Here is a 14,610-nt window from a genome sequence, read left to right on the forward strand (position 1 = left end):
ATTTAACACAGAGAGCAACACTCAGGAGACCATCTGATACAGCAGACAAATCAATAGACTAACTCAGTCTCCAAACCTCAGGACACCCAACCTGAACAGTGTATAGTATTAGTACATGAGTCAGAGCAGTTACTGTGGGAACTCTGTCACGTGTCACACCACACTCACACGTAACGTCACTACAACCTCAGGTGCTATGTTAAACACAAAAGCTCCAGGCATAATCAATGGTCACGTTATGATGACGCCACTAATACCTGATGCTGTTGCCTATGGGACATCCATTCCTGTTAATCTTCTTGTACATATTTTATCATTGTTATGCTGTTCTGAATACTGCCCCCCAACTAGCTGAAGTATAACCTGGAGAGATGTCCTGCCTCTCATTCTATATTCTGCTCCTCTCTCACTGGTGATAAATCCTCATCTACTAGCATGCCTGCTGCTTCTCTGCTCTGGATCGTTAAGTGCTGTCTGCCCATGTTTGCCCTCTGGTGTCTGTGTCCTCTGTGAGCATGTATTTGCGTATTTTATTATTTACTGTTATCGGAAATAGCCCATGTCGTGTGTGTGTTTGGGGAGAGAATGAGTTTGAGAGTGAATGAGTGAGTGAGAGAAACAAAGAGAGCAACAGAGGGAGAGAGCGAGATGAGAGAAAAATATCCCCCACTGAGCACCATTTCTTTGTCTCCACCAGAGTTGTGAAAGAGCACATTGACAACAGCATCAACAATGTCATCAGTGATGCCACTATCAGTGGCACACCATCAGTGTAGTGCTGTGTGACAGATAGGAGATAGTTTCCCATAGAGCCTGCCCTACAGGGGAACCCAGGTACCACTGGGCCCACGATATGATCCACTAACCCTGCATGCATCAAGTTGACACCAAGGAATATCATTTCTGCTGCAGTAAATGTTATTTTTCCTCTGTGTCACTGTGAGTTATGGAGAGGGTGATAGGAGTTGGTCTGGCCCCCACTGGTCATTTTGTGTGTGTGTGTGTGTGTGTGTGTGTGTGTGTGTGTGTGTGTGTGTGTGTGTGTGTGTGTGTGTGTGTGTGTGTGTGTGTGTGTGTGTGTGTGTGTGTGTGTGTGTGTGTGTGTGTGTGTGTGTGTGTGTGTGTGTGTGTGTGTGTGTGTGTGTGTGTAAATGGGAAAGTTTGTGAGTGTGTGTTTGGAATGTTAAGGGCTTATTAATGGTGTGGTCTGAGAAACAGTGGACACGTGTGTGTGTGTTAGATAGAGGGAGAGAGTGTGTGTGTCAGAATGAGTTATGAAGGGTGTGATGTGATTTGCTGAGGCCGTCAGAAAGAGGCTGCTTAGCCAAGGGGAGACCTGTGAGCACCATTTATCCCTGTGACAGGCTGACACACACACAGATGCCATTTTGACCCTCCTGGCCATGTGGTATAAAGGCAGAAACGGATTCACATTTTGCCAAAGGGTCACAAGGGCAGCATCTTACACTCACTCAGTACCCCAGAGCATCATGGGTATTAACCCTCACTACAGAGCTGAAGAAAGAACGATGTAATGGAAGGATCAGATATAGTAGCTTGGGCTGCATAGAGAATAATTCCTTGAATCAAAATAAATACAAAAACTAAGAGTATCTTTGTATTAAAGAAATAGTCCGTCAGGAGGTTCATAGAAAGAAACATATGGAAGGGTCAGGAGTAATGTCAACACTGAAGGTTGCACTTAACAGGTTTTTATTGCAATAAACTGACAGAATAGCAAAGTGCCTTTCTAATGACAGCTATGGTTACTATTCAATAGAATATAATGTCACATCCCAAAGTATTGGCACCCTTGATAAAGATAAAATACCTATATTGTATCATCATCAAAATAGAACATTTTATTTCATCCTAATACATTTGCTCAGAGAAGGATTGTTTAACAAGTTAAAATAACTCTAAAAAAGACACTTGTGAAAATGATTGCCACACCTAAAGATTCTTATATACTATTTAAAATTCTAATAAATGTATCTGCATTAACAGTCTACTTTTTAAAAGTAAATCTCAGTTTAAGAAACTGTATTGTGGCCTTCCGTGGCTTCCTGTTTCACTGGGGTATAAAAATGAGGTAAAACACATGTAAAATTCCATTGTCTTCCATCAACGTGGGGAAAGGCAAATAACTCATGAATGAAAGTAGACAAATGGTTTAAGACTCATAAATCAGGCAATGGGTACAAATAAACAAACAAACAAAAACATATACCAGTTACCGCTGTTAAAGCAAAAATGAAGAACTTTAAAACAACTGGAACACTACTAAACTTGCCTGGTAGAGGACCCAAGTGTATCTTATCCCCACGCAGGAGGAAAATAAAATTCCACAGTTGAAGAATTAAAGAACTTGGTCGGGGTTACCAAGTCTCCAAATCTACAATTAGACACCACTTCCATGCCAATAGGCTATTTGGAATGGGTGACCAAAAAAAAGCCTCCATTGAGAGCAACCAACACATGTAAATGCTTTGTCTGCTAAATGGCATTGGCACTTGGATTAGAACCGTAAGCTATGGTCAGTTGAAGCACAGCAGTGGTGGGTTTGGCCTCGTATGAAGGATGCATATGCAGAAAATAACCTAATACCTACGGTAAATGATGGTGATGGACCTTTGATGTTGTGGGGTTGTTTTGCTTCCACTGGTCCTGGGGCCCTTGTTAAGGTCAACTGCATCATGAAGTCTACCAAATACCAGGACATTTTAGCCAAGACAATAACCCCAAGGGCACCGTTATCCTCGCCAGGAGAGGGTGCACAAAGTATTGGAAACAGGGGGCCTATCTTAAAATAAAGAGAAGGTAGTACTTGTTAAACAAAAATCTGAACAATTGTATTAGTATAAACTAACATAATAAAAAATAAATAAAGCATACAATGTAGCTCAGTATTTGTATTTATTTTATACAGTATTTTGCTAATCTTTATTAAGGGTGCCAATCATTTGGGATGTGACTATATATACACAAAATTAAAATCTACAAAAACATGTCACAACAAAAAACACAAGCATTTAAAAAAGCTATGGCCTTCCTTTTAATTTCAGTGCACTATTTCTCATAGATAAAAAAATGAACATAAAAATACATCACTGGAAAAAAGCAGCACTGGTTGAACTGAACACGTCACCACAAAGTTCTTTTACAGCTACATCTGTAGCCAGCACACAGCCACTACATGCAGCCCTCGTAACATAGCTACAACACCGTCAGAACGTCTGGATAACGTTAAGGAGGCGTCTAGGGATGTTGATTACTACAAAAACACCATTCAGAGTACGACTGTACAGCTTCAATCACGGTGGCACTGTGACATCACACACCAACCCTCCACTTCGTGGTTCAGAGTCAGAGATCCTGGGATTGTCAAATTCCTTTATGACGGAATTGTGGCAAAACCAATGAAAAAGTGAAGTTTAAGATGGAGGGTCCACCTCTGATGTTGGACCAGGTACTGGGTTCAGGCCAGGGTTCTGCACAGTTGCCTTGAACTACTCTTTCAACTGGCTAAAAACAACACATCTAACTCAGTGATGCATAGATCTAGCCTAGAGCTGACTATATGGTAACAATGTGCTGCTGACCTCACTACCTAGCATATCCTGGTTCTAAACACCCATACATGCTCTTTTTATAAACAAGGGTACCAGTGAGGATTTCCTACACTGGACAAGTTGTTACAGCTGTTGATAAGCCAATGATAATAATCTGCCAATTCATTTCATGTCATTACATTAACATCTAAGGGGGATCATAGATATCTACTATCTACATAGACTTCCAGTCATTGTGCTAATGCTGGCGAACTTCCTCCAGACATACAAATTGTTTCCATGGGTTCATCTGACTCTGGGGAAGTAGATAAAGGGATCTCATTGCCAAAATCCCGAAGTATGTCTTTAACCCACGTGTGAAACTCATTCCACTTGATTGATAAATGAAGGTCACCAATTAGTAAGCAACTCCCCTCACCTGGTTATCTAGCTCTTAACTGAAAAGCATAACTAAAAACCCGAGTTTGACACCCCTGCTTTAACCCTTTATCATGGTTGGTGTCTTGATGTACTTTCAAAAATTGTGTGACATAAAACATACATTTTCTGTCCTTGCATTAATGGCAGTGTAAGTGGTCGTTATATACATTTTAAGCACTAATTATTCAGTTATATTAGACATTGAACTTGAGCCCTGTAAGAATCCTGGATCTAGCTGTCAGTTTTTTATGTAGAGATCTCAGAAAGGCAGTGTAACTACGTAACATTTTGTGTCCTTATGTTATGGGGTGAAAACAGTTTTCAAGGGCACACATATCCAAAATAATGTATGCACTGCAAAATAGAATACTTCTAACCGAAAGAGTCACCTTACCTTGATACTTAAAACCTAAAATCGATACTGTCATTAACATGGTTCTTCAATAATTATGCATAATACTTGTGGGGATGCGCATTTGGTGTCCAGCTGATTAGTTCCGTGATATTTTCACACATCATCATTTGATCCAGGTAGGAATTTTCTGAATGATAGTCAAGTGACGAACAGCTGTTGTGATAGGCATGTGTTCAATATTTTCAACTTGTGCGTTGCTTTACCGTGCAGAGGTACAAATGGAAGCACACACACAGACTACAACTAGCTAGCTTTTAGCTAGTTGAAAAGTGAAGCACATGTACCTCAAGTATGGAAAATGTGGGCAAGATATCCAGAAAAACTAAATGCATACTGTATGCATCTGGTGGACATCGTGTGTAACACCTCGATCACACCTACAGCATCATTGCATTTTGGTACACCAGAAGTACATTCATTTCCAATGGAACGCTGCATTTGCCTTGCAGAATTGCATTGCAGTGCATTCGGTGTTGTGCATACTTTGGATAAATCGAACATATGCATCAAACTGTATGCGTAGACAGCTTGACAGAAACGCTAGCAGAAGGTGCATGTTGATCTTTGTTGTACACACATCCAGATGATGCTGCGTACCATTTTGCGCAATGACACTGTAGGTGTGATCAAGGTGCAAGTGCTGGAAAAAAGGTAATTGCAAGGAATGTCCAGAATATCTTTCTGTCTTTTTTTAACCAGGCAAGTCAGTTAAGAACAAATTCTTATTTACAACGACGGCCTACCCATGCCAAACCCTCCCCTAACCCAGACGACACTGGGCCAATTGTGCCCCGCCCTACGGGACTTCCGATCACGGCCGGTTGTGATACAGCCCGGGATCAAACCAGGGTCTGTAGTGACGCCTCTAGCACTGAGATGCAGTGCCTTAGACCGCTGCGCCGCTCGAGAGCTCTCATTCATTATGCTGGTGAAGACAGTTGTGTCTAGATTCTCTGCTTGATTTACAGCAGGGTCTCTTTAGATTTAACAGAGAAAGCATCAAGGTAATGTGTTCTTGTTTTCAGATGTTTTTAAGACTACAGTGCGCAATTGTGTAGGATAGAGTATTGTGCAACACCCAACTCTATTCATATTCATTATTCTGGATATAATGACAACAAATGACATAGCCTGGTGAGCTTATTGACAATATGATCTGGTAATGAAATAACAGGACTAATACATTTTGGTTTCCATGTTACACCTGCAATTTTAAGTAGTAGCCTACTTGAACTTGAATTTGGAGTTCAGAAATTAAAACCTACTACCTTCAAGGCCTACTACCTTGAAAATCAGTTTGGCGCTTGAAATGTTATTGTAATTATTATAGCCAATTTATAAGTTCTCCTGCTCCCTTATAATGATGTGTGATTTTATTTTTACGTTTTTGTGAGATATCAGTTTTTGTGAGCGAGAGGCCACTTTTGTTAGTTTCCTGCAGCTTCATTTGAAGGGTGTTGCCCTACTCTGTTTTGGCAAAACCACTTGTGGTAATTATGCGGAGGACAACATCTAATGTTGGCTACAACTTGGCTTTCCATACAATTCCATCCATTAAAAAAGGAACCTGTTTTTTGGTCACTTTCTCATGATAAAAACAGCGATGGGGAGATTCAAATGGAGAGATGAATGCTACCGCTATTCATGGCTTTATTATGTGAGCCTGCGTCGGCCACATAGACTACAGAAACATGGCCATACAACCCATCTATTTAGTCAGGAAATGTACACATTCTCTCATATTTTAGAATGTAATAATAACTTGAATATGTTTGATCTACCTTTTTGACACCTGTTGCATGCTTTTTGGGGGTTCTATATTAGGCCTTATATGTACATTATATAAATTATACAGTTGTATAACGTTGAGATCCTTAAAAATTACAATTAAGTGCTTAAAAAAGTATCTGAAAGTCCTTGAATTTGAATTGTCATGCTTATACAGTCATGTTGTTGTATAGGGCCAATTTGCTTATATTCATGTTTATTCCTCTAAGTACACATGTGGAACTGCATGAACATCATTTTGATCACAAAGTCACACATTGGCCCCATTATTTATAGAAAACCCACATACATTTTGAATGCACTGTTCTATAGCTGTCAACCAACACACGTGATGAGGGCTTTAGCCATCTCAGGATTTGAATGGCAAATAAAAATAAATTAAAAAACTCCCCCATAAACCTACAGTTGAAAGTAACTTCCTCTTCTATAGATCTGTCTGACACTTGGCACAGGAAGTGAAGGGCTTGGCATTGTTCTGTCACACAAACACAACGCTCAAGAGTTCAAAGGTTACAAAACATCAAAATGCCTCCTGCAATATTGTCATGCAATATACATTTTGACACGATTGAGAAGAGAATGACGAGAGCTTTCAGTTTGTCTGGCAGTGAAAGGGTTATTTTACGGAACAGGAATGTCACACTTCCATACTTTGGGAATGTGACACAGATTCTCAACCCTTCTGCCGTGTGCACTGCAGGTCAGGGGGAACCAGAGAGCATGCTCCCCACCCAGTCCACAGTCCAAAAGAGGAAGGTTTCCGTCCAGTCCACTCCAGAGTCTATGGCCGTTTGTCTAATGCATTTCTATGGAGCTCACACATCCTAACTAGGTGCCAAGGTACACTTCAATAAATAAACAAGATGAGAAAAAGCTTCAAGTGGATCCATTGTGTGACTCTTGCTGTTAATCTACTGTATATACTACTATAGTGAAGCTGCTAGGTTTCCAATACAGGTATAGAGCAGTTAGTTAGTTCATTAATACAGTGTTGACACTGGCCCATACATGACAATCTTCAATGTGATGCCACTGAGCGTGCAGAACAAATCTAGCATTTCTATATCTACGACATTTCGGTGCCTGTTACTATGGACACACAGCAAAAGGGTTATCATGATTTTGTATCTGTGTGGTGCGGTTGCCTGGCAACACAAGTAGAAGAGCAGTTCTTGGAGAATTTCAAAACAAAAAGAAAATGTACATAAACTATGCAAAACAGTATAAATAAAACATCTAAATGAAAGGTTCAAAAATCCAAATAAAATTGCCCACTTGAAATTCATTAGAATGGTGTGTTGGTGTTGTTAATCTGCTGTTTTTGGGGATGCTTTTGTATTCTCTATGCGTTGTCCAAATAGCTGGCAGTATGTTTCTCTCTCTCTCTCTTTGTGTGTGTGTGTGTGTGTGTGTGTGTGTGTGTGTGTGTGTGTGTGTGTGTGTGTGTGTGTGTGTGTGTGTGTGTGTGTGTGTGTGTGTGTGTGTGTGTGTGTGTGTGTGTGTGTGTGTGTGTGTGTGTGTGTGTGTGTGTGTGTGTGTGTGTGTGTGTGTGTGTGTGTGTGTGTGTGTGCGTGCGTGCGTGGTAAGCTGCATGTACTTGACTTCTACACATCCCTCTAGTGATGATATGTGTTGTGTCTCACCGCCCCTCTACAGGATTTTCTGAGAGCTGAACAGCTTGTTTCCATTAATTAAAGTCTATTAAAGATAGCATGGGGTAGTAATAGCAGACAACGTTTAAAATGGCAGAGAATTTCATTTCAGTCAATAATTTCCACTGTGTCCACACATTTATGCCAAAAACGGCTCAACTGGTTTAACATAAGCGTAAAAATCGCACTTTATGCCTACAAGGCCCATAATCCTCCAGCAGGGGGTCGGTAGCCATATTTACAGAGTGCCTCAGAGCCAATCGGCTTTGCTCGCCCGCTTTAAACTTCAAACATTTGTTGCAGAGGGAAGCGTGTAATAAGAAGGTATTGGCACTAAAATATCCTTCATGTCAAAAGTATGCCCTTAGCAGGACAGAGAAGTTCATTTATCCTCCTCCCTTCTCTCTCTCTCTCTCTCTCTCTCTCTTTCTTTCCCTCCCTCATTCCCTCATTCTCTCTCTGTTTGGAGAGGAGGAGCAGTGCATTCACACTGATGCCTGGTGTCTGGCAGTGTTCAATGGGTTGGCCAGGTCTGTCTCTGTCTGCCAACGCAAACACACTGAGGAAACAGATGGGTGAACACACACACTCTCACACATTGTCTCACACACACAGACCACTTCCAAGCCACAGGGATTGTCTTTGTGTTTCAGTGTTTCTGTGGCAGTCCAGTCCACAGCTCTGGAGTCGGTGGGAGGAGGACCTTCGCTATGGTAACTAACATATAAGGCCAAGTAGTAACTGGTCTGAGATCAGTGCAAAGTCCACTGAGCACAGAAAGAGACATTTCTTATCATCCTCACAAGGTCCACAGTACAGAACAGTACAGTATGCACCTATACTATAGGATCCTTGACTTGTCATTTTCCTGTTCCCAGATTGTTCCATTCTAGTGATCTTCACATCTTTTGAAAAACAGACTACTGTTTCTGAGAAATACAAATAAATAAAGTATAGCTATGAAATCCAGTTTTCCACTGGACAGGGAGAAAAGAGAAGGAGAGAGAAAGGAAAAAAAAGAGAGCAAGAGATAAACACTCATACTTCCACACCACGCACATGTCCTGCATACACACATGTCCTGCATACACACATGTCCTGCATACACACATGTCCTGCATACACACATGTCCTGCATACACACATGTCCTGCATACACACATGTCCTGCATACACACGTCTGCACATTCCAAGCTCACACACTTTTCCACATGCTCTCACACATTTCCACATGCTCACACACATTTCCACATGCTCACACACATTTCCACATGCTCACACACATTTCCACATGCTCACACACATTTCCACATGCTCACACACTTTTCCACATGCTCACACACATTTCCACATGCTCACACACTTTTCCACATGCTCACACACTTTTCCACATGCTCACACACCCACCCACACGACAGAGCTGCTACAGGGTAACTCACAGACAGGCAGACAGGGGGGTGGGATTATACATGGATGGACAGATTGATTGACAGCTTGGACACAGAAGTGATTAGACAGGTGTAGGTCCGGAGTAGCCCCTCCCTGGCGTGGTATTAGTTGGGTCCGCGATGAGGACTATGGGATGAGGGATATGGATCTGTCCCTTAGTCCACTGAGCCGGGGTGCAGGCTGAGGACGGGTGGGTCCAGGCAGGTGGGGGAGTAGCTGAGGTGGGGTTCTTTGATCCACAGTAAGGGGGCGCCGTTCTTGCTCTCCTGGGATTTGCTGTGTCTGTGGCTCTTGTAGCGCACCAGGAGCACGGCGATGATGAGGATGCCGAAGATGGGGAACGGGTAGAAGAAGACAAAGTAGAAGAGAGAGTCGTTGGAGCATACCACCGACTGCAGGGTGGAGACTGTGGGGAGAGAGAGAGAATGGGGGGAGAGAGAGAGAGATAGGGAGGGTGGGCGGAGAGAAGAGAGAACAAGACAGAGAGATAGGGAAGGAGGGTGGAGAGAAGAGAGAACAAGAGAGAGAGATAGGGAAGGAGGGTGGCAAGAAGAGAGAACAAGAGAGAGAGATAGGGAAGGAGGGTGGAGAGAAGAGAGAACAAGAGAGAGAGATAGGGAAGGAGGGTGGAGAGAAGAGAGAACAAGAGAGAGAGATAGGGAGGGAGGGTGGAGAGAAGAAAGATAGGGAGGGAGGGTGGAGAGAAGAGAGAACAAGAGAGAGAGATAGGGAAGGAGGGTGGAGAGAAGAGAGAACAAGAGAGAGAGATAGGGAAGGAGGGTGTAGAGAAGAGAGAACAAGAGAGAGAGATAGGGAAGGAGGGTGGAGAGAAGAGAGAACAAGAGAGAGAGATAGGGAGGGAGGGTGGAGAGAAGAGAGAACAAGAGAGAGAGATAGGGAGGGAGGGTGGAGAGAAGAGAGAAGAAGAGAGAGAGATAGGGAGGGAGGGTGGAGAGAAGAGAGAACAAGAGAGAGATAGGGAAGGAGGGTGGAGAGAAGAGAGAACAAGAGAGAGAGATAGGGAGGGAGGATGGAGAGAAGAGAGAACAAGAGAGAGAGATAGGGAGGGAGGGTGGAGATAAGAGAGAACAAGAGAGAGAGATAGGGAGGGAGGGTGGAGAGAAGAGAAAACAAGAGAGAGAGATAGGGAAGGAGGGTGGAGAGAAGAGAGAACAAGAGAGAGAGATAGGGAAGGAGGGTGGAGAGAAGAGAGAACAAGAGAGAGAGATAGGGATGGAGGGTGGAGAGAACAAGAGAGAGAGATAGGGAGGGAGGGTGGAGAGAAGAGAGAACAAGAGAGAGACATAGGGAAGGAGGGTGGAGAGAAGAGAGAACAAGAGAGAGAGATAGGGAAGGAGGGTGGAGAGAAGAGAGAACAAGAGAGAGAGATAGGGAAGTAGGGTGGAGAGAAGAGAGAACAAGAGAGAGAGATAGGGGGGGAGGGTGGAGAGAAGAGAGAACAAGAGAGAGAGATAGGGAAGGAGGGGGGAGAGAAGAGAGAACAAGAGAGAGAGATAGGGAGGGAGGGAGGGTGGAGAGAAGAGAGAACAAGAGAGAGAGATAGGGAAGGAGGGTGGAGAGAAGAGAGAACAAGAGAGAGAGATAGGGAAGGAGGGTGGAGAGAAGAGAGAACAAGAGAGAGAGATAGGGAGGGAGGGTGGAGAGAAGAGAGAACAAGAGAGAGATAGGGAGGGAGGGTGGAGAGAAGAGAGAACAAGAGAGAGACATAGGGAAGGAGGGTGGAGAGAAGAGAGAACAAGAGAGAGAGATAGGGAAGGAGGGTGGCGAGAAGAGAGAACAAGAGAGAGAGATAGGGAAGGAGGGTGGAGAGAAGAGAGAACAAGAGAGAGAGATAGGGAAGAAGGGTGGCGAGAAGAGAGAACAAGAGAGAGAGATAGGGAAGGAGGGTGGAGAGAAGAGAGAACAAGAGAGAGAGATAGGGAAGGAGGGTGGAGAGAAGAGAGAACAAGAGAGAGAGATAGGGAGGGAGGGTGGAGAGAATAGAGATAGGGCGGGAGGTTGGAGAGAAGAGAGAACAAGAGAGAGAGATAGGGAAGGAGGGTGGAGAGAAGAGAGAACAAGAGAGAGAGATAGGGAAGGAGGGTGGAGAGAAGAGAGAACAAGAGAGAGAGATAGGGAGGGAGGGTGGAGAGAAGAGAGAACAAGAGAGAGAGATAGGGAGGGAGGGTGGAGAGAAGAGAGAACAAGAGAGAGAGATAGGGAGGGAGGGTGGAGAGAAGAGAGAACAAGAGCGAGAGATAGGGAAGGAGGGTGGAGAGAAGAGAGAACAATAGAGAGAGATAGGGAGGGAGGATGGAGAGAAGAGAGAACAAGAGAGAGAGATAGGGAAGGAGGGTGGCGAGAAGAGACAACAAGAGAGAGAGATAGGGAGGGAGGGTGGAGAGAAGAGAGAACAAGAGAGAGAGATAGGGAGGGAGGGTGGAGAGAAGAGAGAACAAGAGAGAGACATAGGGAAGGAGGGTGGAGAGAAGAGAGAACAAGAGAGAGAGATAGGGAAGGAGGGTGGAGAGAAGAGAGAACAAGAGAGAGAGATAGGGAAGGAGGGTGGAGAGAAGAGAGAACAAGAGAGAGAGATAGGGGGGAGGGTGGAGAGAAGAGAGAACAAGAGAGAGAGATAGGGAGGGAGGGTGGAGAGAAGAGAGAACAAGAGAGAGAGATAGGGAAGGAGGGTGGAGAGAAGAGAGAACAAGAGAGAGAGATAGGGAAGGAGGGTGGAGAGAAGAGAGAACAAGAGAGAGAGATAGGGAGGGAGGGTGGAGAGAAGAGAGAACAAGAGAGAGAGATAGGGAGGGAGGGTGGAGAGAAGAGAGAACAAGAGAGAGACATAGGGAAGGAGGGTGGAGAGAAGAGAGAACAAGAGAGAGAGATAGGGAAGGAGGGTGGAGAGAAGAGAGAACAAGAGAGAGAGATAGGGAAGGAGGGTGGAGAGAAGAGAGAACAAGAGAGAGAGATAGGGAAGGAGGGTGGAGAGAAGAGAGAACAAGAGAGAGAGATAGGGGGAGGGTGGAGAGAAGAGAGAACAAGAGAGAGATAGGGAGGGAGGGTGGAGAGAAGAGAGAACAAGAGAGAGAGATAGGGAAGGAGGGTGGAGAGAAGAGAGAACAAGAGAGAGAGATAGGGAGGGAGGGTGGAGAGAAGAGAGAACAAGAGAGAGAGATAGGGAGGGAGGGTGGAGAGAAGAGAGAACAAGAGAGAGACATAGGGAAGGAGGGTGGAGAGAAGAGAGAACAAGAGAGAGAGATAGGGAAGGAGGGTGGAGAGAAGAGAGAACAAGAGAGAGAGATAGGGAAGGAGGGTGGAGAGAAGAGAGAACAAGAGAGAGAGATAGAGGGGGAGGGTGGAGAGAAGAGAGAACAAGAGAGAGAGATAGGGAAGGAGGGTGGAGAGAAGAGAGAACAAGAGAGAGAGATATGGAGGGAGGGTGGAGAGAAGAGAGAACAAGAGAGAGAGATAGGGAAGGAGGGTGGAGAGAAGAGAGAACAAGAGAGAGATAGGGAGGGAGGGTGGAGAGAAGAGAGAACAAGAGAGAGAGATAGGGAGATAGGGAGGGAGGGTGGAGAGAAGAGAGAACAAGAGAGAGAGATAGGGAAGGAGGGTGGAGAGAAGAGAGAACAAGAGAGAGAGATAGGGAAGGAGGGTGGAGAGAAGAGAGAACAAGAGAGAGAGATAGGGAAGGAGGGTGGAGAGAAGAGAGAACAAGAGAGAGAGATAGGGAGGGAGGGTGGAGAGAAGAGAGAACAAGAGAGAGGGATAGGGAGGGAGGGTGGAGAGAAGAGAGAACAAGAGAGAGAGATAGGAACGGAGGGCGGAGAGAAGAAAGAGCGGAGAGAAGAGAGAACGAGAGAGAAAGAGAGAGAGAGAAAGAAAATAGGGAGAAGGGCAAGGTAGAGAGAACAGAAAATTGGATGGGAGTGTGATATGGATGAAAAGATGACATCAATGGAGAGCATTCCATTATGGTGTAGTTTGATGTTTGTTTGCCATGCTACTTTTAGCAGCCTACACCGTAGCTGTGACTGTGTAAGTAATACCTCAAACACCAGAATCATCAGTAAGATCAGCACAAGCCAATGATCTCATATTTAGTCTCTAGAATAATAATGATACAAATGGGAGGAGTTGGTTGGCCAGGATTGCTGTTAAACACTTTGTAACAAATGTATTTGTGAAAAAAACACTTTCCTTAGAAAAACACTTTGCAGCTGAAATGTCAACAACAATAATACGCCTCCATTCTATCGCATTGCCTTTGTTTCTAGCCCCAGGATATTGTCATTCGCCATGTGGCACTATCTGTTTTATTTCTAAAAGCACTACAGAAATGTATTCATTGATTTACCCTGCTGGATCACGTTGACGATGGTGACATCAGAGTTGTTGGTTGCCAGGCGATACCAGGCGTTGCGGGGGTTGAGCAGCCACTCCTCCACATGACAGTAGTAGCGCCCGGCGTCAGCGGGTCGCGCCCTCTGGATGGTCAGACTGTAGAGGTCAGAGGTCGTCCTCTCAAACTGCAGGCGTGAGTTAGGCCCCGCCTCCTCGATTGGGCTACAGTTCCCGTTCCCGAACACGGCGTCGTGTCCGATGGAGAACACACAGGCCCGGTTTCCCTCGTCAACATCCCCCTGTTCTTCCTCCTCAGAGAGCATGGAGGAGCGCTCCACATACCAGGACACGGAGAAACGGGAGTCTCTGGAGGACTGGGAGGGAATGCTACAGCCCAACCGGATGGAACTGGACTGGGACACGGTGATATTAGACTCGGACTCCTCCACCTGTAACCGCACCTCTGCATAGAGAGAGGGAGAGAGAGGGGGGGGGGGAATAGAAGAAAATGACAATTTAAAGTGATTTCTTGGGGCAGAACAGCAAAATAATTGTCCTGCCTTGAAACAGAAAACTTCACACTGAACGATAGATGTCGATGTGCTTCAAAACATGATGTACTTTAAAACTTCAATACACATAATTGAAAACACAGTCATAAACTCAGTGATAGCAAAATCTCTTTCGCTGTCAATTTTACGTTCCCAACTACCCACAGATGCCCAATCCAAAATCCTCGAAAATTAGACTCATTTGGTTAGTGACCCCACCTGCTGTCCGTGGCCTTTCCAGTCCTTGGTTCCCCTCCAGGGCCGGGCCTGCCTCTTAGAGGCTTCTAGCCCAGGGGGAGAGTGTCTGTAAGGGATGGCTACACTCCTACAGGGCCTGCACACTGACCCAGTTACAACAAGTAAAAAAGAACTCAACTTAAAAAGACTGTTAGATCAGGCTGTTCACAGACTGTAAT

At 44.6% G+C, this 14,610-nt stretch overlaps 2 protein-coding genes across 8 annotated transcripts in view; both read right to left on the minus strand.

The window, feature by feature from the left end:
• The window catches only part of LOC139546479 (putative nuclease HARBI1), a 406,641-nt gene that overhangs the window by 66,644 nt on the left and 325,387 nt on the right, over positions 1-14,610 (minus strand). The gene's annotated exons all lie outside the window — the stretch shown is intronic.
• The window catches only part of LOC139546476 (immunoglobulin superfamily member 3-like), a 227,468-nt gene continuing 214,536 nt past the window's right edge, over positions 1,679-14,610 (minus strand). The window contains exons 8-9 of one of the 2 annotated variants that reach the window (XM_071354881.1): positions 13,657-14,106; positions 1,679-9,702 (exon numbers count right to left, since the gene is read on the minus strand). In XM_071354881.1, the coding sequence (XP_071210982.1) occupies positions 9,452-9,702; positions 13,657-14,106 (701 nt within the window). In that variant the 3' untranslated portion in view covers positions 1,679-9,451. Of the gene's footprint in view, positions 9,703-13,656; positions 14,107-14,413; positions 14,536-14,610 lie in introns of those variants that run through there. The other variant, XM_071354882.1, reaches the window with a different exon arrangement.

Source organism: Salvelinus alpinus, chromosome 20, assembly GCF_045679555.1.
Source record: "Salvelinus alpinus chromosome 20, SLU_Salpinus.1, whole genome shotgun sequence".
NCBI classification, from domain to species: domain Eukaryota; kingdom Metazoa; phylum Chordata; class Actinopteri; order Salmoniformes; family Salmonidae; genus Salvelinus; species Salvelinus alpinus.